At 41.2% G+C, this 26,539-nt stretch overlaps 3 protein-coding genes across 6 annotated transcripts; 1 reads left to right on the forward strand and 2 right to left on the reverse strand.

Annotated features, from left to right (window-relative positions):
• Nucleotides 1–217: 217 nt before the first annotated feature.
• Nucleotides 218–12,445, reverse strand: LOC135491195 (uncharacterized). Its single transcript, XM_064776912.1, has 12 exons — nt 12,380–12,445; nt 11,753–11,892; nt 10,943–11,170; nt 10,127–10,197; nt 9,632–9,776; nt 8,404–8,469; nt 7,840–7,982; nt 3,305–3,401; nt 2,981–3,051; nt 2,545–2,607; nt 1,836–2,065; nt 218–1,019 (listed from the first exon to the last, which is right to left on the reverse strand). The coding sequence occupies exons 2-12, from the start codon at nt 11,886–11,888 to the stop codon at nt 935–937; spliced, it is 1,335 nt and encodes a 444-aa protein (XP_064632982.1). The 5' UTR covers nt 11,889–11,892; nt 12,380–12,445; the 3' UTR covers nt 218–934.
• LOC135490866 (fatty-acid amide hydrolase 1-like) lies at nt 4,068–6,104 on the forward strand. Its single transcript, XM_064776427.1, has one exon. It carries the CDS (start codon nt 4,308–4,310, stop codon nt 6,102–6,104), a length of 1,797 nt encoding a protein of 598 aa, XP_064632497.1. The 5' UTR covers nt 4,068–4,307.
• A 399-nt stretch (nt 12,446–12,844) lies between the features above and the next one.
• LOC135491285 (nuclear protein MDM1-like) lies at nt 12,845–26,140 on the reverse strand. 4 transcript variants are annotated; one of them, XM_064777040.1, is made up of 14 exons: nt 26,028–26,140; nt 24,063–24,177; nt 22,734–22,924; nt 22,076–22,381; nt 21,531–21,665; nt 20,958–21,256; nt 20,628–20,736; nt 19,855–20,078; nt 19,391–19,549; nt 18,703–18,986; nt 18,114–18,313; nt 17,684–17,825; nt 16,984–17,133; nt 12,845–15,601 (listed from the first exon to the last, which is right to left on the reverse strand). In XM_064777040.1, exons 1-14 carry the CDS (start codon nt 26,043–26,045, stop codon nt 15,432–15,434), a joined length of 2,502 nt encoding a protein of 833 aa, XP_064633110.1. In that variant the 5' UTR covers nt 26,046–26,140; the 3' UTR covers nt 12,845–15,431. The 4 variants fall into 4 exon arrangements, with proteins under 4 accessions (XP_064633110.1, XP_064633109.1, XP_064633111.1 ...); XM_064777039.1 differs by having other exon boundaries at nt 24,045–24,177; XM_064777041.1 differs by lacking the exon at nt 24,063–24,177 and adding an exon at nt 25,056–25,161 and having other exon boundaries at nt 26,028–26,134.
• Between the last annotated feature and the right edge of the window lie 399 nt (nt 26,141–26,539).

Consider the following 26,539-nt stretch of genomic DNA (forward strand, 5'->3'; position numbering starts at 1 on the left):
CCTATTCAAAATTGGGAACAACACTGTCTTACAAAATCTTGTCGTCTCGGATGTAACCCACGTTCACCATGGAAAAATAATATACCGTCCAAATTCACCATTGTGAATTGCGGACTTACCATGGTGAAAAGGAGACACATTTTCTCTTGAGCAGGTGATGAATATGGAGAAAATAATTGAGAAGATAGTGTGATGCTTTATACAAAATTTATTACTTAAAGAGTATACAAAACAACATTGCCTCCAAAATGGAAAGTAGCACAATATATAGATCTCAATAACAACAATTACGATTGAAGACATTCTGTCTTGAGGGTTGTTCTTCTAGCACAGGGAGTGAAAGGGTTCGAGATAAGGTGACCATTAAAATGTTTACATACAAATCTCAATAGCAACAATTTACAATTAAGGTGCACAGTCTTGAGGGTTATGTATCTGGCACATGGAGTAAAAGGGTTCGACCATCCAATGGTTTTTATACCATCCCTTAGTAGATCATCTTAGTGAAGATTTTGGAAACGTATAGTTTTCACCACACAGAACGAGTAGTAATCTTACCAATCCTATTCAATGGATTACCACTTGTGACTTATCCCACCAGTCCTACTAAATGCATCATCACTCATCCCACCAGTGATCACTTATCCTACTTTGCTTCAATGTACACCATCTACCGCAGAGACAGAGATGCCGTCAGTATAGGAGGGGGAGTAATGATAGCCATTGGAAACAGCATCCCAAGCAGCCAAATTGACCACCTGGACACACCGACCCACACCGACTGTGAGATCCTGTGGGCCCAAAATAACCTACAAGGGGAACAGACTTCTTACAATTAGGGGCTTTTACCATCCACACACTGGAGACGAACAGAACTGTGACCCATTTGAAATTTGAAATGGAATCTTTGTCCATCTCCTGAATTTTGTGAAATTTAAAACACAGTTCCAAGGGCATCGAACCAAGCAATCAGCGATGCATCAATCAGTGCGATCTCTTTGAACTTCTCTAGAGTCATCCTGAAAATGGAGAAAGTAAAGTTTTATACAATGTAGAAAATGTGGACTGAAAAGTGGTTTTTCGTGAGTGAACAAAACCACAAGCAGGAAATCTGTGACCTGCTCTGATAAAAGCTGGCACTTAAAGGCCTACGCTGTTCTTTAAAAATTTTGGATTTGTAATTGAATTTAAAAATGTCAAATTGCGGAAATAAGTACAAATATAAATTTCAACATTGCCGTTGTGTAGACTGATATACAAATACTATGAATACCAAGTTTAGACAAATTCACATTCATAATAACTGCACAACGGCATTGTGTATTAGTGGATTTCTATCAACTGGACCACAAGTAACTGCAAACGGTGTACCCCTTTAAAATGTAGTACCAAAGACAGATATTGAGTAATTGGTATGGACTAACACACAATTACACAATCTGATAGATTACACTCGCTAGTACCTTGAGAATTGACTGAGATATGAACTTAAGAACGAATCATCTGTTTTTCCCCTTTCTCCATCTGTGATAAGTGCCTACTTAAGCCAGAGCCGGTCACAGAGGACTCTGATATATGATAGACCAGCACAACCGGTCCCAAGTTTTGCCTCTGATAGATCTGTTCACTCTGGAGAGGATGTATGGTTGGACACTGAACTTCATCAGTTGCACCAGTGCAAGAAAAGAGCCTTGTTTGCGACCACAATAAACTGGGGCCAGCAACTCTAGTTAAAACACTGCCCACAGGTCTCAATACTGGTTGCGCTACAGCGTGTTACAAAATAACATCAACATTTGAAAGCAAAAATGTTCCCTTCGGCTAAATCATGGTACCTGTCATCATCTCCGAGATTTGCCATCTTGAACAGATTGTCAACCATTTCTTCGATTGCATCCTGGGACATGGCTTCCATGACGGGCCACATGCTCTCCCTTCCGCCTGGATTACCAGGAATCGGCCGTTTCGTCGTGTTGTTGTTTGAGAGGAAGGCAGTGTCGTTTGGAATGGGGGCGCTGAAGAGAGAGGAGACGGGCTTGCCACTGCTGTCGTCGAAGTTAGCCATCTGAAAGAAAGTATAAATTTTAAGTCTAAAACGAGCACTAAATGATGGCACGGGTTATCACAAATGGTCCCCAACTGGATTTGGCCAAGTGAATACGGGCAATTGTGGAGGATGTGTAAACGAGGTGATGTACTGGTGATACCATAGTTGAGTCCATATTGCTTATTGATCATGTTGATACCATGATAAGCGAAAAAGTGGGAGTCCAACTCTTTATCAAAGAACTAGCAATTCACCCTATTTGACCCAGGTGACCTAGAGAAGTAGGTCATATCATGGCAAGGAAAGTAAATGACGTGTATTGTTCAGAACACAAGAACTGGCAATTTACCATATTTGACCCTGATCTTCAAAAATAGGTCAAATTTAAAAGCACTGGCATGTGAGGAAGTCTCATTAGACCTACCTACATGTACCATAAAATTCTAGGGCATTTGCAAAATCCACCCTAAAAAATTTGGCATTTACTTTACACTCACCATTTCTTCTTCACAAGCTTTCACCACATCCCTGACTAGTTCTATTGTGATATCAAAGTAGGCCTGGAAAAGAAACACTTTCATGAAAATGTGACAACCAGGAGAACGAGCGGGTGATTTAGGAGAAATACTGTTGACGCCAGTACAAAAGGCCAATCATACATGTAATAGGCTTATATGTGACAGATGTGGTTCAACCAAATAAGTATAGAATGATGGATACAGCATATATTCTATTCAACCAAGGTCGCACAGTTACCTTGATTATACGCAGAGTCTTGTTTTTGCGCCGGCGATCTAGATTTTTCAATTGAGATGCAGATACCCTGATCCAGTCGCACACACTGTGCCAAAGAGTTTTAAGTAAGTTTTGTGCAGACAACTGGTAATAAGAGGAAATATTATCTGGATTCATTTATTAAAGAACTGCATTTACCTTGAAAAGTCTTCTCATGTTTTCCTTGCTAATTGAGTCTCGTTTGTCTAAATCATAACCTTGAAATGCATCTGGAACAAAGAAAACGATAATTTTTGCTGAATACGTTTTGCAGAAAAAGTAGTCCATGAAAGAGAGATAAGGCTGGAAAGTTACATGAATTGCAATTAAGCTCTTTTTTCAATGCCAATCATACTACAGACATTTCGTCTGCAGACAATGTACCAATGACATATATTTCATTTTAGTTTTGGCATATTGGAACAGATGAACACAAATTTCTGATAAAATCCAGTGCAAAGAGGAACTCAACTTCATACTCACAAGGCATTTTATCCATGACTGTACCTTTGACCAGTATTGACATACCCCGGGCTAGTTCATCAAAGTCAATGTATTTGTCACCATTTCGGTCATAAAACTGAAACAAAATGCACTTTTTAATCATAAAACTTTGTTTCTTTTTTAGATCGAATATTTTTCAATTTTACAAAATGGATACTTTATTTGTGCACACTACCACAAACATTAATGCTTTCAGTTTCCATTCCGGGACAGAAAGTGTACGGAAAAATTTCCATCCTGGATAAATACATCCATGGAAACTTGCTGTTAAAAAACACTTTCCATCCCAGATTAACACATCCATAGAAACTTGTGGTAAAAACACTTTCCATCCTGAATGAACATCAATAGAAACTCAGGATGTTAAAGTGATGCTATGATGTGATTTACAACTTTGCGGAAATACGTCCGTTTTTAATTGTTGATCACAAATGTAAAGCTCAAATTATCCATTTTTGATTAGATTTATTATCAAATCGCTGAATGTAAACCACCGCGACCGCGAAAATGTTCATGTTGTGACGTCATCAACGAAAACGGCATCGAAGCGAGCTGTCCGGGCGGGATTAAACCATCAATTTCTAGAAAATGTGCATTTCGATTCGAAAACCTTACCGATTTATGAGAAAGTGACGTAGTCATTTGTCAAAAACAGCTAAAACATTATATGGTAAAATTTGACACGAGTTACCCTTTAAGTTTCCATGGATGTTTATCTCGTAAAATCGTCAGGGCCTTGGGATAATTTTGATTAAGAAGTTTGGAGCCAACCATTGACCTATCTTGTCAAAAGGGCAAAATCTAGGTCACACAATCATTGGATTAACTTTGATATACGTGTATATGTTGCATGATATATTATCACTGAAAAACAACTAAAGAATTTACAGTGCTTCAGTATTATCTGCATGTCGCAAACATTTTGACTACCAGAGACGTTAACCAGAATAACTGCAGGTGTTAGACCAATTAAGGTCTCCAAATGGCAATGGATTTTGACACAGCAATGTTGGTGGAATATCTGGGATCAGACTCTGCCAGGCTAAAGTACTTTGTTATAGGTTGCGGAGTGGGGGTAGGGACAATCTGTGTCGTAAAGCTGATCAACTACTGGTGTGAATGGGAGAGACTGAAAAAACTGAGAAACACAAAGGCAGAGTCCAGCGCCAGAGCCAAAAAGGAACTTTTGCAGTGTCTAGGTGATCAGAGAGACAATTCACCACATCAAGGGAAACTCTGGGAAGCGATTCTGGAATTATCTTTTGGAGACATCGTTGTAGGGTTGCAGTCTCGTGAAATCAAGGCCGTGGACGTTTTACATGCGTATCAGTGGAAGGCATTGTCAGTGGATGTGAACCTTAACTGCGTCACAGAACCCATTCAAGATGCAGAGGTGTGGGCACGCATTTGTGATGAGTCGGAATTCACAACTGGTCCACTGCATGGGCTGCCCGTCAGCATCAAGGAGAGCATTCCTGTCACGTTGTCTGCTACTACCATTGGACTATCCAAGTATGCTGACGATATCGCAGAAAGTGACTGCGTCCTCGTTCAAACATTGAAGAGATTAGGTGCTATACCATTCATGAAGACGAATGTCCCACAGGGAATGATGAGCTTCTCATGCAGCGGAAATCCTGTACACGGCAAGACTCTGAATCCACACGACCCCAAGAGGTCCCCTGGTGGTTCATCAGGTGGTGAAGGATCTCTCATCGGGGCCGGTGGGTCACTTCTAGGCTTTGGAAGCGACACTGGTGGGAGCATTCGCATCCCTAGCCACATGTGCGGCATCGCTGGATTCAAACCATCATCGAATCGCCTCAGTCAACTTGGCCTACATCCATGCTACAGAGTTCCGCCCAAGATTCAAACAAGCCTTGGGCCCCTCTCAGTGAATGTTGACGGATTAGTATTGGCCATGAGATCTATTTTGAATGCGGATATCTCCGATTTAGATTGTGTTGTCCCCCCTGTCTCATTTCGGAACGAACTTTTCCACAACTCTGACAAGTTACGAATCGGTTTCTATGTGAGTGACGGGTATTTACCAGCGACCCCTGCATGTGCACGAGCCGTACTAATGACAAAAGATGTATTAGAAGCAAACGGCCACACAATTGTCCCTTGGACGCCCCCACGAGTAAAGTTTGCAATGGAATATCTGTACGCCAATGCCGTGATGGGAGACAATGGTCAATCCTTTCTCGAAGAAGTCTCCCACGACAAGATTGACGAATCAGTTGCATCATTATATTGGTTGTTGCAGATACCTGCCCTTATCAGGAAATCTCTTGCGGCAATCGTGCGGCCATTTTCTCCTTTTGCAGCGGAGATGCTCACAGTTGGCTTGAAGTTAAAGTCTGTTCATGATTACTGGACTCTTTGTGCCCACATTGACGAGTACAAGGAAGAGTTTACAAAAGACTGGAAAGATGCAGGATTAGATGCTGTCATCTGCCCAGGATTCGTCGTTCCCGCCCTCCCTCATGGCTGCTCCATTTTCCCCCTCACTTTTTCCACAGCTTTGTACAGCATGCTTGACTTCCCTGCGGGATCTGTCCCAGTGACCAAGGTCAGCAAGACCGATGACCAGCAATTACAAACAGGGTATCCGCAAACGAGCTTTGCCGAAAAATGTGTGAGGGCCTTTGGGAAAGATTCTGAGGGGCTGCCTGTTAACGTGCAATGCGTTACCCTTCCCTGGCAGGAGGAGAAATGCTTGAGAATCATGAAGGAGATTGAGACAGGACAAGAGGCTCACAAAAAAACCCTTTAAAAACCTAACAGGATGGATGGTGAAGGTGACTGATAACTAAGTGATAACTTCTCAAAGTAGGGTTGGGTCAGTCACTAAGCAGATATTAGAAATTTCAAATTTGTGACTCCATCTTCACCCAGAGGCAGAGTCCATCTTAAGCTACTCATGTTTCTCACTTAGTGGGGTCTTTTGCTTGTCCTGGCATAGAGCACAGATGGTATCAGGACACTTCCCCCCTGGACATTTGCCCCCCGGACTTCTGCCCCCCTAGGACATCTGCCCCCCGGATTTTTGCCCCCCGGACATTAGCCCCCCTTGGACTTCTGCCTCCCTAGGACATCTGCCCCCCGGATTTTTGCCCCCCGGACATTAGCCCCCCTATGACTTCTGCCCCCTAGGACATCTGCCCCCCGGACATTTGCCCCCCGGACATTTGCCCCCCGGACATTTGCCCCCCGGACATTTGCCCCCCGGACATTAGCCCCCATAGGATTTCTGAATACATGTTTTCTATTTATAGTAACGATAATTCTATATATAGTAACGTCGCGGAATGCTATTCCGATGCTTGTGAAGGGATAGGCTTGCGTAGCTAAGCCCGAATAAAAAAAAAGTTAGTTGGCGTCCCCCTTCCTACCCGACAAAGTGCTCGAGAGCCAAAAAAAATGTATAGTGCATTTTACACTAGAATGTACACCTACCCGGATTTTATCATGATTCAGATTTTTTTTTATTTGCTCAGCAGCTATATTTTCAGCCTTAAAATGAATTAAAAAAAACAAAAACACCTCCCCCTACCCACCTCCTCCCAGAAGCAAGGACGCTAACCAGCTTTTTTTTAAAGTGGCCTAATGATACTCCTTTTCTGAGAAATGCCTCTGTCATACAATGTTTCTGTAAATCTATTTTTAGTACATGCACATGTATATCTGATGTTTTGAAACGTGTTTGTTGTTTGATTAAAATAGAAAACTTCACATGACACCTCCGTCTCCTTCCACCATCACAACCAATCAAGAAATGAAGTTATAGTACAGGTCAAAGAAGGTAATCATTATTTAAATTATTTTGTGCTGAAAATTACTGAAGGGTGGCCTACCTGCTACCTTCAGTAATTCTGCTACCTTCAGTAATTTTCATTTAAAAGAAATACAGCAATCCTTACCATTCTTACATTTGACCTATGGATTGCCCTGGAGTAATGCACATAAGTATGCTCTTAAATCTATTAATACAGGCCAAAGCTGATCATCCTGCTACTCTTGGACTGACCGACTCATCCAAGTTCTCTTTGACTGTCCCCGGTGGTAAATGTCCGGGGGGCAGACGTCCTAGGGGGGCAGAAGTCCTAGGGGGGCTAATGTCCGGGGGGAAAATGTCCGGGGGGCAGATGTCCTAGGGGGGCAGAAGTCCTAGGGGGGCTAATGTCCGGGGGGAAAATGTCCGGGGGGCAGATGTCCTAGGGGGGCAGAAGTCCTAGGGGGGCTAATGTCCGGGGGGCAAATGTCCGGGGGGCAGATGTCCTAGGGGGGCAGAAGTCCTAGGGGGGCTAATGTCCAGGAGGCAAAAATCCGGGGGGAAAGATCCGGGGGGCAGATGTCCGGGTGGCAAATGCCCTAGAATCGCACAGATACAAGTTCACAAAAAGATGTTCCTTTTCTATTTGATAAAAGCACTTTGTATTGTATGCTGTGATGTGAAAAACAGTCAATAGAGTTTCTCTAGCCATCGAAAAAAGGAATAAGGGCTTTACCTTGAACAGCCTTTCCAATAATAAGTTACTTTCTAACGCCAGTGGCCCCAAACACGTATCGAAAACTTCTCTCGATATCCCTCGTTCACTTTTTGCTAAAGATCTGTACTCTTCGTGAAGGGCTTCTATTTCGTATTGGTCAACTGAAATGGCAAATTACAATTCATGAGTTGAAATGAACAAGCACAACTAAACACCCTGCCACACACGTTATAGGTTGATGTTACTTTTGAAGTGTCATGTCACTACAGTACTACAATAACATCCACGACACACAATATATTGTGTATCAGGTAACCAGCCCCTAAAAACATTCCCTCCAAAGGTAGAGGTTCTCATAGTGCATCAGCCAATGGCTGGAATGGATGGGTTTTCCAATGATTATATCATTGGATCAGGAATTTTAATGTTCACGCTTTGACCCATGTACGCAAAAGTCATGAAAATATATTTAAGGTTTGCAAAAATACAGGAGTTTACAGTACTTTGAAAAAGGGACATGGCAATCCAAGTAAAGTGACAAGCCAAAATGTTTCTGTTAAAAACTTTAGTCATGTTACTTACAATTTGTTTCTCTTGTATATTTCAATGTTTCTTCGAGTGTTAAAAAGTTGAAGTTATTCGGTTTTCCTGGAATGACACAGAAAAGGTCAGAAAATGCTCAGGTGGTTCAATTGATACAATTAGTTAAGACATTGTTCAACAGGATTTCAACAGAATTTGGACTCTTTCCAGCCAACTCTTCGACAGGAATCAATTTCAAAACATGCACAAGTATTTCTGACTATTCTAACTCGATGCAATATCATTTATTTCTTTGACCAACTGATTCTGAATCTGGCTTCAATACATTTCTTTGACCAACTGATTTTGAATCTGGCTTCAATACATTTCTTTGACCAACTGATTTTGAATCTGGCTTCAATACGTTTCTTTGACCAACTGATTCTGAATCTGGCTTCAATACATTTCTTTGACCAACTGATTCTGAATCTGGCTTCAATACGTTTCTTTGACCAACTGATTCTGAATCTGGCTTCAATACATTTCTTTGACCAACTGATTCTGAATCTGGCTTCAATACATTTCTTCGACCAACTGATTCTGAAAATGGCTTCAATACATTTCTTTGACCAACTGATTCTGAATCTGGCTTCAATACATTTCTTCGACCAACTGATTCTGAAAATGGCTTCAATACATTTCTTTGACCAACTGATTCTGAATCTGGCTTCAATACATTTCTTCGACCAACTGATTCTGAATCTGGCTTCAATACATTTCTTTGACCAACTGATTTTGAATCTGGCTTCAATACATTTCTTTGACCAACTGATTTTGAATCTGGCTTCAATACGTTTCTTTGACCAACTGACTCTGAATCTTGCTTCAATACATTTCTTTGACCAACTGATTCTGAATCTGGCTTCAATACATTTCTTTGACCAACTGATTCTGAATCTGGCTTCAATACATTTTTGGTGTTGAACCGGCTCAAACCCTGATTTGTGATGAAGTGCGATGTCTTCCAAGAAGATTTGCCACAGTGATAACTTACCCGGATATAACTTCTTTGTGAGCATGGCACGCGGACTAGCTAATGGAGGAAGAGGGTTTTGTGATTTGTGATGAAGTGTGATGTCTTCCAAGAAGATTTGCCACAGTGATAACTTACCCGGATATAACTTCTTTGTGAGCATGGCACGTGGACTAGCTAATGGAGGAAGAGGGTTTTGTGATTTGTGACGAAGTGCGATGTCTTCCAAGAAGATTTGTCACAGCGATAACTTACCCGGATATAACTTCTTTGTGAGCATGGCACGCGGACTAGCTAATGGAGGAAGAGGGGTGGTGATCTTTAAGAAGACGTGGGTACTATTGTGGACATCCTTCGGTTCACACTTCTCACACACGTCGTAATCTGGACAGTTGGCACACTGAAATGGACGAAAGATACTTTCAATGAAACAGAATAACACTTTCAATTACCAAAAATTACCAATTTCGATTTAAGCTACCTGGTGGCCAAACCAGGAATCAAACCGGCCGAAATTTGGTCTCCCAGGTGTCATTTCATGGGGGACCATATGTACCAAGTTTCAAATTGATAGCCCCAGTAGTTACAAAACATGCCTTGCCAACGGACGACGACGGCGGACGCTGAGTCATAAGAAGCTCACCTCTCTTGAAGTGGGCTAAAAATGTAAGATTTTCATAACTTTTTGGGGGATTACAAAATTTCATCGGTTTTTCTAACGAAATTGTTTTCCCCCAACTTAAAACCTACCTTGTATCTTGTCCCGCATAATGGATTTAAAGTACACATGTTACAGGTGATGCCTCGGTGCACGTAACCATCTGAAAAAATCAATGTTTAGAGTCAGACAGAGTCCTTTAGACAACACTTTCAAGAACTAAAATTCAGATCATTCTGATACATTATACCAAAACACCTATGACCTAACTTCAAGAAGAGCGACCCTTATCATTCATTATATGCTCGCGTTGTACAGACACGTTATTATTTTGAAAGTCATGACAATATGTAGGCCTAACGAGTTGAGCACAGGACAGCCAGATTTAAGTACTGTTATATACCCGGTTGATATTGAGGACCCACTCCTCGAACCGAGCTACAAAGTCTTCTTGCTAGTCAAAGGCATCTTGATCATATTGGATGACTGTCATGCCCACATTATAATCTAAACACCTAGCCAACATCAAAGCACACAACAAGCAACTCCCTTGCCTTTCAATTTCATTACATGTAAACTCACCGCGTTTAAAGCAGTGATGCCCAAATAAGGATGTGGGGTCCTTGAAAAAATTATTTCAATATGTATTTTTAAGAATAATTTTGCACCAAAAAAACCTTCAATTATGCTCTCAAATGTGTTAAAACATTATAAGATTAAGAAGTCATCAAAATGAATATTTTGTCGATGTGAATGGGAAGTTTTCTGACCAGTGATGTGAATGACAACATGAAACAATGTACCAAAATTAGTTAAAGTATGACCACCCATATAAGTGAAAAAATTGAACCTGTGACAAAACTTGTGCAGACGAAAGGCAAGTGAATATTTTTGTAACTTATAATCACCTCGCTTTGCTTGTTCATCGGCGATGAAATAGAGCAAATTCATCATGTTCTGGGTCTCATCACTTTTCCCCATCTCGACAGTGATGGTCGGCGTATCCTCCTGGGTGGTGGAGCCTGATGTCGACAGCAGCCGATGAAACCGTCGCTGACTCTGCGAACCACGCTCATTCGCACGTTCTTCTGTCGATTGTGATCTGTGATATGTGCTAGTTGATGATTGGCGCGTAGCTGAATGATTAAAGAATACAAGAATTGACCTCAGAAAACAAAGATCGTAAGGGATCATCAGTGGTTAGAGTCTGTTCTTTGTTTTTAAAAGAACAGCCTCCTAGGTTTTAAGTTAGCACACACTTCATTTCGAAGGAGTTCTCATTGCTTAAGGAATAGCATTCCGCGAAGTTACTATTTATAGCTCACAAGGTTATTTGCATAAGATATTGATGACGTTTTAGTCACGTGACAGTCGGACATCGACACTTATTTCTACACATTTGAGCTTATTTCAAAGTCAATTTTCTTTGACCCTGCATTGTTTTTAGCATGAATGATACCAGAGTCAGAGAGAGAAATATTCAGAACAATTATGTAGTATTTCCAACACTCGGACATGTGCCAGATTGAATCTAACTGCCCTGCCTGTAATTCAGCGATGGGGAAATAAGAGGGCAGCAGCTGCAGTGACGTCATTATCGCGGAATGCTATTCAAGTTTTATGATGGAACCTATGGTCAACTATTAATCAATCAAGGTTTAAAATATCCTTCTTAATGATCACGAGTTTTAGATCACCGAGCGCATCTGATCACTTACTTCTCACAGGCGAGTCTGGCTTTGGAGGGGGTGCTTTCTTCTCCTTGTACTTAGCAATGACATAACACACTCCCAGAGTTGTAACACCTCCTATTGCTGCACCAACAACAAGGTTTACAAAGTCTTTTGTTTTCATTTTCCTGCAAATGTAGGAAGTACTATCAGGGAATCCGCCCATTTACTGATTAAATTAGCCATTGAGGTGTCAAGTTTAATTTTGTACAGTTGTCTTCTTGGCTTTCCGGACTTTCACGAGTACCGCTGATATCACTCTCACTCTCAGTCTCAGGCAATCATGATTAGGTGATCATGCAATAAAGGATTTTTTTGTAAATAATACTTTTCTGGGTGGCTGCTTCACGCACATGCGGGCAGTTGATGCAAAACAGAAATTCTCATTCTACTGGTCTAAGGGAGGTAAACTGAGAACCTTTCGGAGTCCGAAAATAGGCACACATTTGTGCTAGTGAATCGTGTTTCCAATAATCGGACAAATTTACAAGAGAGATTTTTCCCAAAATTGGACCTACAAGGGCATAGAAATCACGATTAAACAAACCCATTATGTTAAGTCAGGTATATGGTAGAACTCTTACAAAGACTGGAGCATGATGAAGCGTATCTTACCAGATTTTTTAGACGCAATTATTTTTCTGATTCTGACATTTATTTTTCCATCGTTGGCGTAAATTTGTCCGAATCCTTACGGACCGTGTGAAATCGACCGAAGACAAAATATAGGCTGTGCTGTGCCACCAGGCTTTTTAAAAAACTCAGGTGGAGAGGAGGACCTGTATAGCCGTAGGAAGCAATAATAATCTTGAAGCTAAACGAATAATTGGTAAAGTGCTTCCTTGATCCCTTTAAAAAGACAAACAAGAATGTCTTCTGGCGTCAATAGATTAATTTAGTACAGAACTCGTAATAAGACATATCATCCGCGAAAATCCAGTCAGTCGTATCCTCCTCCCCTTGTACGGTCGTTAGTGCCGAGTGTTGGTCTGAGGTTCATGAAAAATAAGTATTGGAGGGGTACCTCCGTTGGTTTAGAATCACTGGAAAAAACAAACCAGAAGCACAAGATAAAATATTAATTTTAATTTTTCTAATCTATCTTCTTTATAAAATAACTACATTTTCTTGTGTATCAAAACTAAAATCTACATTACAAGCAATATTTCCTCAAACACACAGGTCATAGGGATATTTTCATTATAAAAGACAGTATGTAAGGTAGTGTGGTACAATTATAGGCCCTAGTGTAGAAAACACATGGTATTACACATTATCACACACTGAGGCTATAATTATACTCGGGCTATAATTGTACCACCTTACTTTACCTTTCATCACAAATGTTACACAACGACAAGGCACTTGACCTTTCTCAGGCATACAATGCAAAGCAACAAAAAATATCTACTCTTAAAAAAATAATCAGTTTTTCTTCCGTACACTGCTCTTAGAGAATCACCAAATGCCTGATAAAAGAAAGCAATCATGTTGAAAATCAAAATAATTTAAAACTTTTCCTAACTAACTTACTAAGTCTCTATAGGCCTTTTAAAAATTATAACTCGCACTCACACTACAAAAGGGTACAAACACTGAACTAAATAGACTTTCACAACTTGACCCACTTCATGGATTAATTTATAATGTCAACTACTAGCAATCATAAACTATATTACCCTTTAATTAAAAATCTACGTTATTGACTCAAAAATATATATTGGTTGACTTACGCAACGGGTCATCCCAAACCGAGTGCACCAAGATGTTTAGAATTCAAAATTCACTCAGTCCGTAATATGTAGGCCTACATTACATATGTGTATGATATGATGAATCCTGAATGCAGGAGTTTTCTCATGTGTTATTGTGAGCTTTTGACAACATTGATGATATGTAGGCTCTATTAAAACTAATGTTCTCTGCACTAACCATGAATACCTATTTTGCCATTTGATGTTTTCAGTGTATCTTACTCTATCTAAGTTGTGACAGGATTGTAATAATATTGACGACACATAACTGGCAGGCTATAGCTAAAAGAATACATAAAACTACGTAGCTAGTGCTTAACTAGTCATAAAATAAGGGCCGTGGCTATAACCAGCGCAAGTGCATAGTTCCTAACTCAGGGCTTTCCAAATTCTCCTCAAAGCAGGTCGTCGCTGATGGTCTCCGATGGAGAGAGAATGCCGTGAAAAACGCACCACTACCCCTAACTCACTTTTTGGGATAAACTGTATGCATTATTTAAAAGCCCCAATAAGGAAGAATTTAAGGTTAAAATAGACTTGTTTATACTCATTGCCATGTGTTTGGTGTTTAAAATGTTATTGGGAGTAAAAAAACCCGAAAAAATTTTGAAAAAAAAGTATGAAATTATTGAAATTTTTTTTGATACAGGCTGCTTACCCCACCAGTCTGTCAGTTTTCTGGTCCCCCCGGGTTCCGCCAGTCACCCCAACAACCTGCTTATAGGAATTGGAAAGCCCTGCTAATTCGTATGCTCTTATCAACAGTTGAGATAAGCTCAATTGTTAGCCTGATAGCTTTTAAACGACATGAGTGTACAGTACCAACCAAGAAAAGTTACAAAACCAAATTAGAATCTTTGCACAAGTGATTGAAATAATATAATTTGCACCAGCAATGTTTCATAATAAAACAAAATTGTAAACTTATCATTATTTGTATGCCCGCATACAAATCAACATAAACCAAAAATACCAATAAGCTATTTACATGATGGTGTTCGACAGGCCCCACACATGCGTTAAAAGTTGCCACACTTCCTCACCGCATTTTCAAGGAGTGTCCTTTCTCCCCAGCCAATGAAATGCTGCATTCATTTCAACTATTCAGACAAACAGCAGTATCGCAATTTGCATAAAATGCAGTGCACTTCTACAAGAGCATCAATTGTTACATCGAAGTTTATAAGACTGGTCTCAATAACATCTCGTTCAGAGGATTTCTGACATTAAAATTTAATCATGCCTAAAATCCCCTTTATTTCAAGAAAACGTTTTTAGTCTTCCAAGAGGAGGAAAAGGTAGCCCCTGAACATATTCACACAAAGGCACAAATACTACCTTGGAATGCAACTCGAAAGATAAAACTTCCAGCCTTTTGTCATTTGGTTTGAAAATACCAAATATCAGCTGAATTTGGAGACAATTTGATAAAAGTTTGTGTATTGTTATTTGATTAAAATCAGAATCCTTCTAATAGCATTACTCTCTTGTTAAAATTTGTGACCATTAACCTGTTAACCGCGTAATTTTTTATTTGCTAACCGCGTCCTATTGTGTAATTAATTAGATTACACATGCACATCCTCATCTAACGGCCGCTTCGTCTTGCATGCTGTAGCCATGATTCAGCTCAAAAAGTGGTGCCAGTGGCGGCCCGTAGTGTTCTGAAACTAAACTACTGTGCTGACAATCTAAGGGGATTCACCATCAAGTTTCTGAGTGTTGCCTGGGCCGAGGCGAGTCACAAACATAGAACGCCATATGACGTCTTGCGCAATGCACGGTCTTTAGGCCAGGTCGTCATATGGCGTCTTACGCAGATAATAGGTTAAATTGATTAGAAAGTTCAGTAATTGGGTCACAAAATGCTCGAATAAAACGACTCCAATATCAAGATAGTCTGGTACAGATCTTTATCGAACGGTTGCACCTTTTCGGCCACCCCAGAAATCATCGCGATTCTTCGCCGCACGTTGCAATGTCTCGGAAGCGAGGGAGCAGCTCGATGCGATGGAGCGCATTGAGGTAGATAAGACATCATCATCATCATCATCTTCTCGAGGGAGCATGTCGGGTTTGTTACCTGAATACACAGATAAGTAGAATTATTCAAAATATTCCCACAAGTTGAGAGTTTGAGGTCTTTCGGAAAATGAGCTAATTCACTCGCTACAGGGTTGATTCATCCTGTAGAAATACAGCAGCATTTTATTTGTCTTCCATAAATAGTATCATTGGCTATTCATGTTTGTATATGTCCAAACTCTCATAATAATGGTGTTTCACACACACACTGTTGGGACTTTGTACCATACATACAGTCTTGGCATAATCACATTCGGAACCATCAGCGTTAATCAGTCCGTTATCTCAACTCATACGTTGGTGTAACGGAGTCTTGGTCGGCAGAGTGGATCCAAGGCTTGAGGGTCAAGATGCATAATCAGGGCCGACAAACAAGAACATGCTACATGCAATGTACATGCGTAGTGAATGAAAGGCATTGGGAATGAGTTGTGTAAATGGCCAAAGCACTAGGTTTGTATCATCATGGCAATGCGGTTAAATGTACAGAGCCTTAGCTCGAGTCCAAAGGTAATCATTTCGACTTAAGTCTTTGTGGCACTTTTGTTTATTATCATTCAATACACTTGAACATGCTGAACTGACTGACAGAGGTCTGAGTTATATTGAGAGGGGGAGGGGGGTTTCATGACACTCATTCACTTTTGCAAGGGGAGACCAGAGCCAAAACCAGCAGACTGTTAGTCTCCATACTATAACAAAACCATCAAGTATGTAGTTTGATTCTGTGGTATCATACTCAAGGCTTGGGAAGCGGTAACAGAACACTAATTGGGAGAAAGACACATGTGACCTGTCACAGCAAAACAAGGCACATGTCGCACAAAAGATGAGCATTAATGACACTAGGAGATAATGGAAGAAATTGATTTCACAAAAGGCGGACTATGGTGAAATGAACAACAGTCCCGTCTCAACCTGCCAAGCTCAGAGCAACATGCACCTCGTTTGCTGTATGACTGGTCACAAATGTCTACATAAGAAATTGATCAGGGAAACCAACATGAGATGAGAAACCAACATGAACCTTACAGAATTTGGAAGATAAACTCATAACATCAACAAAATTAAAAGAAAACAATTATGAAATGAAGCGCTAAATGCCGCACTCGATGCAGTGATGTACGTGACCCGTCACAGCAAAACCAGGCGCATGTCGCACAGAAGATGAGCCTAAATGACACCAGGAGATAATGGAAGAAATTGATGTGCTCATATTTCACAGAAGGCAGACAGTCAATAGAGAAATGAACAGTCCGTCTCAACCTGCCAAACTCAGAGCGACATGCGCCTGGATTTGCTGCGACGGGTCACATCTAAAGAAAGAAGCTAGAAGCATTACACAACAGTTAGAAATCTTTTTACACTAAGTTCTCGTACCAAACATGTCCCATGGCATTTCTTTCCTGCGGGACCCCCGTCCGTATGTTTCCCCAAACCCTTCTTTGATAGTTGAAGGGATGGCAACATTAGACATCCGTGATGCCCGTTTTTGTTGAGCAGTAGACGAACGTTTGGTTTTGGTATTTGCTGAAATAAGTTACATATATTATAAGCACTTGCCTCCCTCTCTTAAGTCTCTCTTCAGTGTGTGTGCCACTACGATTGGGTTCCAATTGGATTAATTTGCTTTATAATGCTTTGGCAAGGGAGGACTCCAAGCTTATCATGTTTCTCATGGATGGGGTCTTTGCTAGCCCTGGCACAGACGGACTAAGTGGAGAGTACAATCAAAGTAAAGTGACAGGCCCTAGGACACATGCCACATGTCTGTGTCAGGTTTTGAACCAACATGATCAGTTCACAGGCAAGTCGCCATGTTTTGTCGCCACAGTGATTTGACCTTGGTGGCTAATCATGACGTCTGTCTGACGTCACTGTATTAGCTCCTCCACCTCTGCATTTGATGCAACGTTATTCCCGATGTCATTCCCCCATCAATCAGGTCCTGGGAATCATCTTTTAGACCTTCCAATTACTTCTTAAACTTACCAAAACAGTCGAAGCTTCCACCTCCAATCGCCAATTTTTCTCACAATCTACAAAATTATAAAGCAGTAGGAAAAAAATTGGTACCAACCTGATCCAAAAGGCAAAGATTTGATGAATTCTGTCTCGAGTGGGCGGTCTGTTGATGCCTCTTCATCCACCAGGGGGCAGTTGTCATCGGTGGGCTTGCCAAATGTTGGAGACGGCACTGATCGGGGAGAGACCTTGTACGACTGCAGAGGAAATGGAAAATACTAAGATAAGAATAACTTAAAAGGCAGATCTGTATTCAAAGATTGACACAAGCCTATAAAATTTAAACTTGACTTGTCTGTACACCTCTCCCTGTTGTCGAACCTTAAGGGACTGGTGGAAAAGTATGTGAAGCCAAAAAAGATGAAATGGTTTAAGGTTGTAGCGCTATTTAAGCAGCTTATCTAATTCTACTGAAAGGTTTCAGGATTTACGGATTAAAAGTGAAGCTGGATTATAACCTATAAACACAACATTTTTTTACATACCTTCTTATAAGTTTTCTTTGAGTGGATTGGGGGTTCATCATCTGCCCCGCAGCTACAGTGCGATTCAGGTCTGGGGATCACCGGTGCGGACACCGTCTTCCTCGGCCTGACGACCCTGGTCTGGGATGAGATGTCACGCTGTTTAGGTGCAACTCTTCTTGGCGGTGGCGTTGGGGTGCGGTCATCATCATCATCATCATCTGATGGAGAAAGACGCCATGGAATAATTTCAGACATTAATGACCGAGATATTTTGTTTCTTGAGACGAAATTTGCCAGCCTTCGGATCAATAAACAGAGTCATTATATGGCGTATTCAAGTTTGAAGGGAACTACCAGCTTTTGGGTCAATAGACTGAGTCTAAATATGGTGTATTCACTTTCAAGGGAGCTCCCAGCCTTTGGGCCAATAGCTTGACAGAGCCTAACTCGGGTCAATGGAGTAATTTTGTTCCGAGGTGAGTTAATAAATTTTGCCTTGAAAGTTGTCACAAAGAGGGCAAAATAGTCCACCTGAGAAAAGAAACTTTTGCTCAGCACTTCAAGCAGAAGTTGAGCCACACTGGCACACATTGAAAATCCATCTTACCAGATTCATCTTGGCATTCTTCAGGCGGTGATCGGCCCGAACTATGCTTGCTCGGTTCCTCCCGTAGGCTAACATTAGGACTCTCATAATTCTGTTGCCGGGCAACAGGGGGTGGAGACACCAGTAGGGCACCCCCAACTGACGGAGTTGTTATGTCTAAATGGTGCCGCCTCGCTGATCTGACTTCTTGCCGTAGCCTTGGAGTCGGAATACGCCCGATTTCTTCGTCAACTAAAGTATCAGAGTCTGATGCATGTGCCACTTGACTATCACGAGTGATGATACTGAAAGAACAGAATAACTTTGAAATGATCAATTTGGCTTAACTTCCAAGTTCAGTATTATTTTTTATCAAGTAAACTATACAATATTATAAATATCTATTGTAAGACTGAAACAGATACTGATTTTAAAGATTAAACAACAATGGCAAAACAAATTCCAGACATAGAAGTCACCACACTCTCAAATGCAGCAGGGCATGAAATTAATATTTTCAAGAAAGGGAAGGAGTTCAATTCAGTCTTGGCGACTATTTGTGGCAAAAGATTCAGTTAAGAGTGAACGGCAGAACTCTGATACAATGCCTTTTAAAATTTCAGACCTGTACCCTCAAAGAAATCTTTGCAGGAAACTTAGCAGTGGTGGCAAATAATCACTACCGACATGTCAAATAACTTTAACTTACGACGATCCATTACTAGCAGACCCTGTCACAGACCCTTGCTGACTCACTGATGGTGGGGACTGGTCTCTTCTCTGTTTAGTCTGTGTCCAAGCGAGTTTTTTCTTTACGTCTTGTAATTCCTGATCTCTCTGGGCATCTCCTCTATGGGGACCTTTACGGCTGCAAAAAGATACAGCAGTTTGGATTTTCTGCATCAAAAGCTAAAGGACCACATAACAAACCCTCTCATATTTTTATGTCTAAAATTTACCACATTTCTCTTAGTCTTATATTCTTGACAAATAAAAGTTCATCGCTTTTCCTGTGCTACAAATGTTTATGTTTAATCCCTAACACAATTTTTTTTGGTTGAAAACAACAACAGGTTCCTTTTTCAACCACCATTGCTGCCCTTGATGTCATAACACATCATTAAAGGGAACTTTCCTTCCTAGATCTGTTGAAAAAAATTCTCTAACGCTCACCTTGAAACCTGTGATCCAGTTTCCAAAGACATGGCGGTAACTGTCCTCGTGCTCTCGCTAGCCGTATCCCACATGTCCGCATTCTTCGCCATCAGCTGGCCAACATGCGAGCGTGAGAAATGGGTGCCGTACGCCCGCTTTCTGTACTCTAGGGCCCGACGACGCAACTCCAAGACCTCCTGGAACCAACTGCTTGAGGAATCAGCTGAAGTAGGCTCAGCTGTCTGTAAAAAATATATATCATAAACATTTTTAGAGTGGAACATATGATATAAAGTCTGATGCCTAAGTTTTCAGATATCTTTGCCTGTTTTTGATTAGAAACAAATTTAAACAGTCGGACTCTGATTAAGGTTTTATGCCTTTCTAATGTTTTGATGTGGACCTGGTCATATCTTTTCGTCAAGGCAGTAGCTAAGCCTGCAACCATTCACCAATGGTAAGGGTGCTCACAAATTGTTGACTTGGCAGACAAATTTTCTGCATGTACAGTGGGTATGTGTTCTGTTATTTTGTCAATAAAGACAAGCAGGACTGGGGCTGTGTTCTCCTCAGGGCCATTTGTCAGGGCATTCAACCCTACTTTGGCAGCTAATCACCCTAGAGCAACAATGTACCTTGGAAGAGCCACCCTATGACTTGCTCTAGAATTTTGTAGGGTACCACCCTACCTTTAGAAAATCCTGTGGGAACTCTGCTGGGGAGATCAGAACACATTCTTGAAACGTTAAACACAGTAATCAATATGATATGGCAGAAGATTCTCAACCTACCTCTTTCTGTGGGAAGATATGTGCTGGATATGCCCCCTTCCATGCTCCCTCATTGTAGGAATATGCTGCAGGTGCTTGGAAGTTGGAAGCATACTCTGATTTTGTGCGTCTGCAAAAACGTCCATATGTAAAATTACAAGAATGCAAGAATGATAAGCATGCCAATTTTGACGAGTTACCAATGCAACAAAGTGATCAGCCCCACAGGCTTAAAATGGGGGCAATTGTAAGTTATGGAAAGCTATCCAGCGACAATAAATGACCAAGGGTAGTAGTCTTGAAACCTCAAACACACGGCTAAGTTATAAAAGCTGACAGAGCAGTCCTTACCTGTGTTTGCCATGGGGCATGAAGGGTTTCTGGGGGTTGACAGCTTCCTTCAAATCCTTTTTGTCCTCTTCAGTTGGGTGGCGTTTCTTAGCCGGTTTCTTCACGACCTCAGTGACCTTTGTCTTCTTATTTGGAGACGGCCCTTCATCCTTCTTGGCGCCAACTCCTTCACCTTTCTTCGGGCTGAAAGAGGGCTCAGCAGGCCGTGGAGCAAATTTCTTGAATTCAGATTCATATTCGGATTTCCTCTGCACGTTTGACTTGTATGGCCCAAGAGACGAGTCACTTTTGTAAACTAACTGGAAATTGACAAAAAAAATGTCAAGAAACATCCGACTGTTGTTTTTTAACATGTTTAATTGGAGGGGAATTCTGATCAGGCATCAAGCGTCAGGCCACCCTAAGGTTCGTTTTTATGTTTTCAATAGTTCCATATCTCGGGGATTTATTTCAGACAGAGGGGAAAATAATCTGGTAGAAATTTGGTTTTAGTACATTCTACATCCAACAACAATGAAAGGTTGACCTCTGTCACCTTTTTCAGAAGTTCCACACAAACAGACAACAACTAACCTGCTCCGCTGCCAATAGAGGGGCAACTTGGACTGGGTCTCTCCACTCAAATGCCTTCTTGTATTCAGACACTCGCTTGGGCCCCTCGGGTCTTTTGGGGGCAACGCCCGCTCTGTACTTCATTCCATAATCAGCCTGGAAAAAGTATGAATGGTTTAAGGAATTGATACAAAAATGGAGGTGCTGGTCGTTTCATCAAACACAGCATAGGTGGTGCTGGAATGCAGACCACCCAAGCAGTGTTTGGTGAGACAATCGATATGAACAGCAACCCTGATTTTTCCATTCTCCCCCTTCTGTTTCCATTTCTTATTTCAATTTGAACACATTTCGATATAACCAAAATTACATTGACTGATTGATGACGGAATGGTGTACACCATCTTGGGACACTGTCACGTTCTTCAAATAAAAAAGGGCAAAGCTGTTTCTAACTGTGCATACGCGACAAAGTCTCACATAAGAATAGATGGCAAGAAATAGGTTATGGTCACGTGAGAATAGCAACAATGTATTTTCATTGGGATAATGAGGACAAATCTTACAGTTGCTTCCATTCCAGAGTCTGCTCTTCCCTTTGTCATGTTGGTTTGCACAAAAGCATTCATCCTCGCCGGTTCTGCAGGAGGTGGTGACTTGGACCGCTTTGGTACCGGTGGAGATGGGGAACGCCTCCTCTCCGGTGGTGGAGAGGATTTTGACCGCTTTGATGGTTCGGGTCGAGGCCTCGACTGTCGTGGTCCATCCGGCCTTGGAGCAGGTGGTGGAGACCCGGGATCGGATTCGGGTTTTCGTGGGGGAGAAACTGGACGTCGAACCTCTGCTGATGGGGAGCGATCATGCTTGAAGACCTAGACAGAAGACAGGATACTAAAAGTGTTAAAGGAAATCAGCTACCTTATTTAGTTCTCCCTAAACAGAATATGTAAGGTTGGATGGTACACTACAGTCATAGCCCCAATACAATTACAAACATGTATAGCCTTAGTGTGTATAAATCTCGTTGAAAAGAAAACGTCTGCCTTATTCGGCTTGTTCTTTCTATTCAGAATGTGGAGGGTATGGGGCATACAATTGAAGCCCCAAAACAATTATAGCTCGAGTGTGCATAAACCACATTGAAAGAAAATCGCCTCCTTGCATAGTTTGTTCTCTCTTTTCAAAACATGTAAGGTAAGGTGCTACAATTATATACAATTATACCTTGTAAGTTTTCCTTGAAGGGGACTTATTCTTAAGACTTCTGTATCGTACGCTTTGACCAAACTTGGACTGATCGCCCAACAGAACGTAACTATCCGCATCATCTGCACCGGCTGTGAACTTGGTAGTCTCCGTGGGTTCAATGTCGAACGGTTTCTTCTTCCGTTGGATCGGGGGCTCAATAGGAAGACCTTCAGAAACGGAAAGGTTAAACCTCAAATAAAACACGCAAAGTTTTTGGCCCAGTTGTTCAAAACCGTTTTTGTCACTCATGCTGGCATTTAATAACTTTGCATTTAGAAGTCTGAGGGCTGAACTGAAGGAGATTACACCAACTTTAGTGACAGAATTTGTTTTCAAGAACCAGGTCCTCATATTGAAAACAAATATAAAGCTCTCCAACAGATACTATTCGATACTGGTCGAGTTCAAGTGAGCGCCTTCTGGTTGCTCCTTGAAACCCCCAATTGCTTTCTGTGGAGACCGGGGTAATTATATGATATCCCACAGTTTCATTACTCAGGAGCGTTGAGGTAACCCTGTCGTTGTCTCAAACGTCGTTTGAGCAACTGGGGCCTGACTAACATTCATCAAACAAACAAGCAACTATACACTACAGGCAACTAAAGAGAAAGCTGTATGAAATTGAAAATGACTAAGAAGAACAAGGAACACCAAGACAGTTTAACACCAAGACAGTTAAACGCGGACTCCATCACAACTTTTAAGACACTCCTGAAGACCTACCTTTTTCAACAACATTACGAACATTAGAATTGTTTATTGTTGTCAAAGACTATATACTTCTTATAGAGACTCTGTTTTTGTTAAGCGCCTTTGAACGGCCCAATATAGGACTGATAAGGGCGCTATATAAATGTGATACATAGATAGATAGATAGATTAAACCAAGTGATGAGGTGGTCTACAATATATGTAATGTAATGTCAATATGCATTGATATAGCACATGTTACAGGTCGTAATGATCTGCTCACATGCGCTTTATATCATTGACCCATATGCCCGGGTGAAAAGCACAATTCTGTACATTGTACATGGTTAATCGGAGGCAAGACTGATGCAGGAACAAGGGAGTATGGTAATTCTTTCTTTTCATTTCATGCTCTTCTACAAGTGGCATTGTCATTGGTTGTTAGTATGTTACTGTTAGTTTCAGTGCGTACATGCACAATCAAACAAATTTCTGGTTAGATATCACGTACAAGTTAGACATGTTAGAAAAACTTGAAACTTATACGGATCTCATAAGACTATGCTCTACCAGGCCAGGCAGGACAGGGTAACTTACTAGCAGACTTGGGCCTACCTAGGTTTGCAGAACCGAGGCCTGCTCTAGGCGCCTCTTGTTCTGGTGCCAAATGGCAGGTGGCACTCTTCACTGAATCGAGCCATCTGAATTTGGCATCGTATTCCGATTCGCCCTGGAGGAGAAAACAGAATAAAGTTACGGAATCAAAAGTAGTGTCCATTTGTAAGACAGTTCCTTATACCCTTCCTGCTCTTTTTACCTAGTCAATGCCGAAACAATGATGATGATATTGATGATGAAGAGATATTGTAAAACCAGAAATGTTCGTGTGTGCCTTTTATCAATTACAAAATGGCAGAGACTATTTCCAGGTTTCCAGCAAGTGTTTTCCCTGCATTTTGAATGTGTCAGACCTACATTAGCACTGGCATTTATCGCGTTTTTCATGCTTGTGCCAATTTTTTTTCATTCATACTTCGTCCCTGAGAAGTTGGATTTTTTGTTTTATGGACATTAAAAATGTTACGCATTTTCGAGTCCCCCCCAGTGCATTGAAATTTAAATCATGGTTAAATTGACTCTGTGGGGTCTACATGTAAACAATGATTTCTGAAGAAACGTATTTTTCCCCTTTTTTGATGAGTTGGCGTAGGAGGCACTGTTTTAAACATGTAAACCTGATGCCTTCAAAATAGTCAGGGAAGACACTGGATAATAAAACACCAAGCAGAAAGAGTGCACTGAAACAGTAATTAATCACTTCCACAACTGCAACAGAAAACAGAAAATAGAAATACAGAATACATGCATGATTGATGTAGTGTTTCAACAGTCAACTAGAGTCTAAGCAGGGCACGGCACTCTCTCTTATCTCCAATTTTCTCCAATGGGCCTGCCAGTGTCATCACCAGTAGCTAGTGCATTTCCATAAAAAGCAGGGCGCTGCTCTCAACACTTCCAAATTACTCGCTGAAACACTACATTTACATGTATGCAAGGCCACACTGAAAAATCTAGGCTGTATCAGACAATATGTGTCGTATTTCTAACCTAGTTCAGCAGAGGCTAAACCAGCAGATCTAGCAGAAGTTTGTTCTTCCTGAATTTGCTCTAAATCAAACCACCGGAATCTTTTTTGATATTCAGAAGTTCGACGCTGGAAAAGACAAATTTTTAAGCAGGAAAATTTAAAAGAATAGTACGATGGCTTGGAAATGCCATCGTTCTTTATTTCTGAATGTCTGAATCTTTTTTTCAACCTGAGCAGCTGACTTACTGTCTGGAGCTTTCAATTCATAACTCGAGTGCTCGACTTACTATCTCAAGCACTCGACTTACTATCTCAAGCACTTGACTTACTATCTCAAGCACTTGACTTATAACTCAGGCTAGAACGATTTGGGACGTTAAACCGTGGTTCCAGAGGAAACCAGGTCGAGTCCAGCAAAGTCGCGACTTGAGACAATCTCCCTAAAATTAGTAAAAAAGCGTAGGCCTATCTAAATTTGTTATTTTGACTTATTAGGTTGCGGCACTTAAGAACTTCAGTCCAGGACATGCTGATGGTACAGTTTGCACATAGGCCTAATTGACCAGCTAAACAAGAGCCAGCAAAGGATAGGCCTATACCGGTAAATCATGCCGCCATGCATATCAAGATGCACGATGATAAAAAATCTAGTGCGCAACATCATTTATTTCATTTGCTTGCTCTTTCTTTAAGCCGATTGGCAAGTTATCATCGTGGTTGATGGTTGCTGTAGGTCCTTGGTTGTTTTATCAAGACTGCTCCGGTATACCTCAAATTTAAAAATTACACGATCAAACCCTTCGTCTTAATTCCCACAAGTCTCATACCAATGCATTAATTCGCGATGCACTGCCTGCATGCATGCAGTGCATTCACAGCAGCAACAGGCTCCGGTGTCCGGTCGGTCACCACTCCATTAACGACTGTTTTTTTTATCAGTTTCGAAGGCGCAATACAAATAACACTTTTTTCTATGCAAGCCTTTAATATACCTTAAACGGAACAGGCATGCTTTATGTGCAGTAAAATCAGACGATCAGAGGAAGAGGTGATTTTGTGTTTGTTTTTCGCAAATATCAGTTTTGAATGCGTCCTTCACTACAGCGCATGCGCGAAATGCAAACGTTAGTTTTAAAATTGTTTCATAGATGGCGATGGTGTCAATAATGAGTAGAGAGGTTCAGAGTTTAAATTTAAACGTATACCTGTACGGGTACGTGAAGATTCATCCCGAGATCACTTACCTTTCCACTGACTTGTATTGCGAATAAATGACCTCATGACGTTACTCCACTCCCAATGAGATGATAGCTAGCATTTGCTCCGGGGCAGAATTTCGCTCAACGTCAGGTGGCGGCTCCGCATCAATAATTGACCAATCAGATCACATAGGAAAGTAGTACCCTAAGAAATCAATGCGTGGTCTCACTGTCCAGTAGGGGTGGTATCTGTGCAATCAGAATGTAGTTCCTCTGATATCGTGAATTAAAGTTGTTTCTGGCGA

This window comes from Lineus longissimus, chromosome 7 (assembly GCF_910592395.1).
Source record: "Lineus longissimus chromosome 7, tnLinLong1.2, whole genome shotgun sequence".
Taxonomy (NCBI): domain Eukaryota; kingdom Metazoa; phylum Nemertea; class Pilidiophora; order Heteronemertea; family Lineidae; genus Lineus; species Lineus longissimus.

Coding starts and splice junctions, on each gene's coding strand:
- LOC135491285 (XM_064777039.1), bottom strand. Junction 20,737..20,957: donor ATGCCCCATGGCAAACACAG/GTAAGGACTGCT, acceptor ACGTTTTTGCAG/ACGCACAAAATCAGAGTATG. Junction 15,602..16,983: donor AATGCCATGGGACATGTTTG/GTACGAGAACTT, acceptor CTGTGTATTCAG/GTAACAAACCCGACATGCTC.
- LOC135490866 (XM_064776427.1), top strand. CDS start 4,308: ATGGCAATGGATTTTGACACAGCAATGTTGGTGGAATATCTGGGATCA.
- LOC135491195 (XM_064776912.1), bottom strand. CDS start 11,888: ATGAAAACAAAAGACTTTGTAAACCTTGTTGTTGGTGCAGCAATAGGA. Junction 11,171..11,752: donor GCCAGACTCGCCTGTGAGAA/GTAAGTGATCAG, acceptor TTAATCATTCAG/CTACGCGCCAATCATCAACT. Junction 3,052..3,304: donor AGTCATGGATAAAATGCCTT/GTGAGTATGAAG, acceptor TCTTTGTTCCAG/ATGCATTTCAAGGTTATGAT.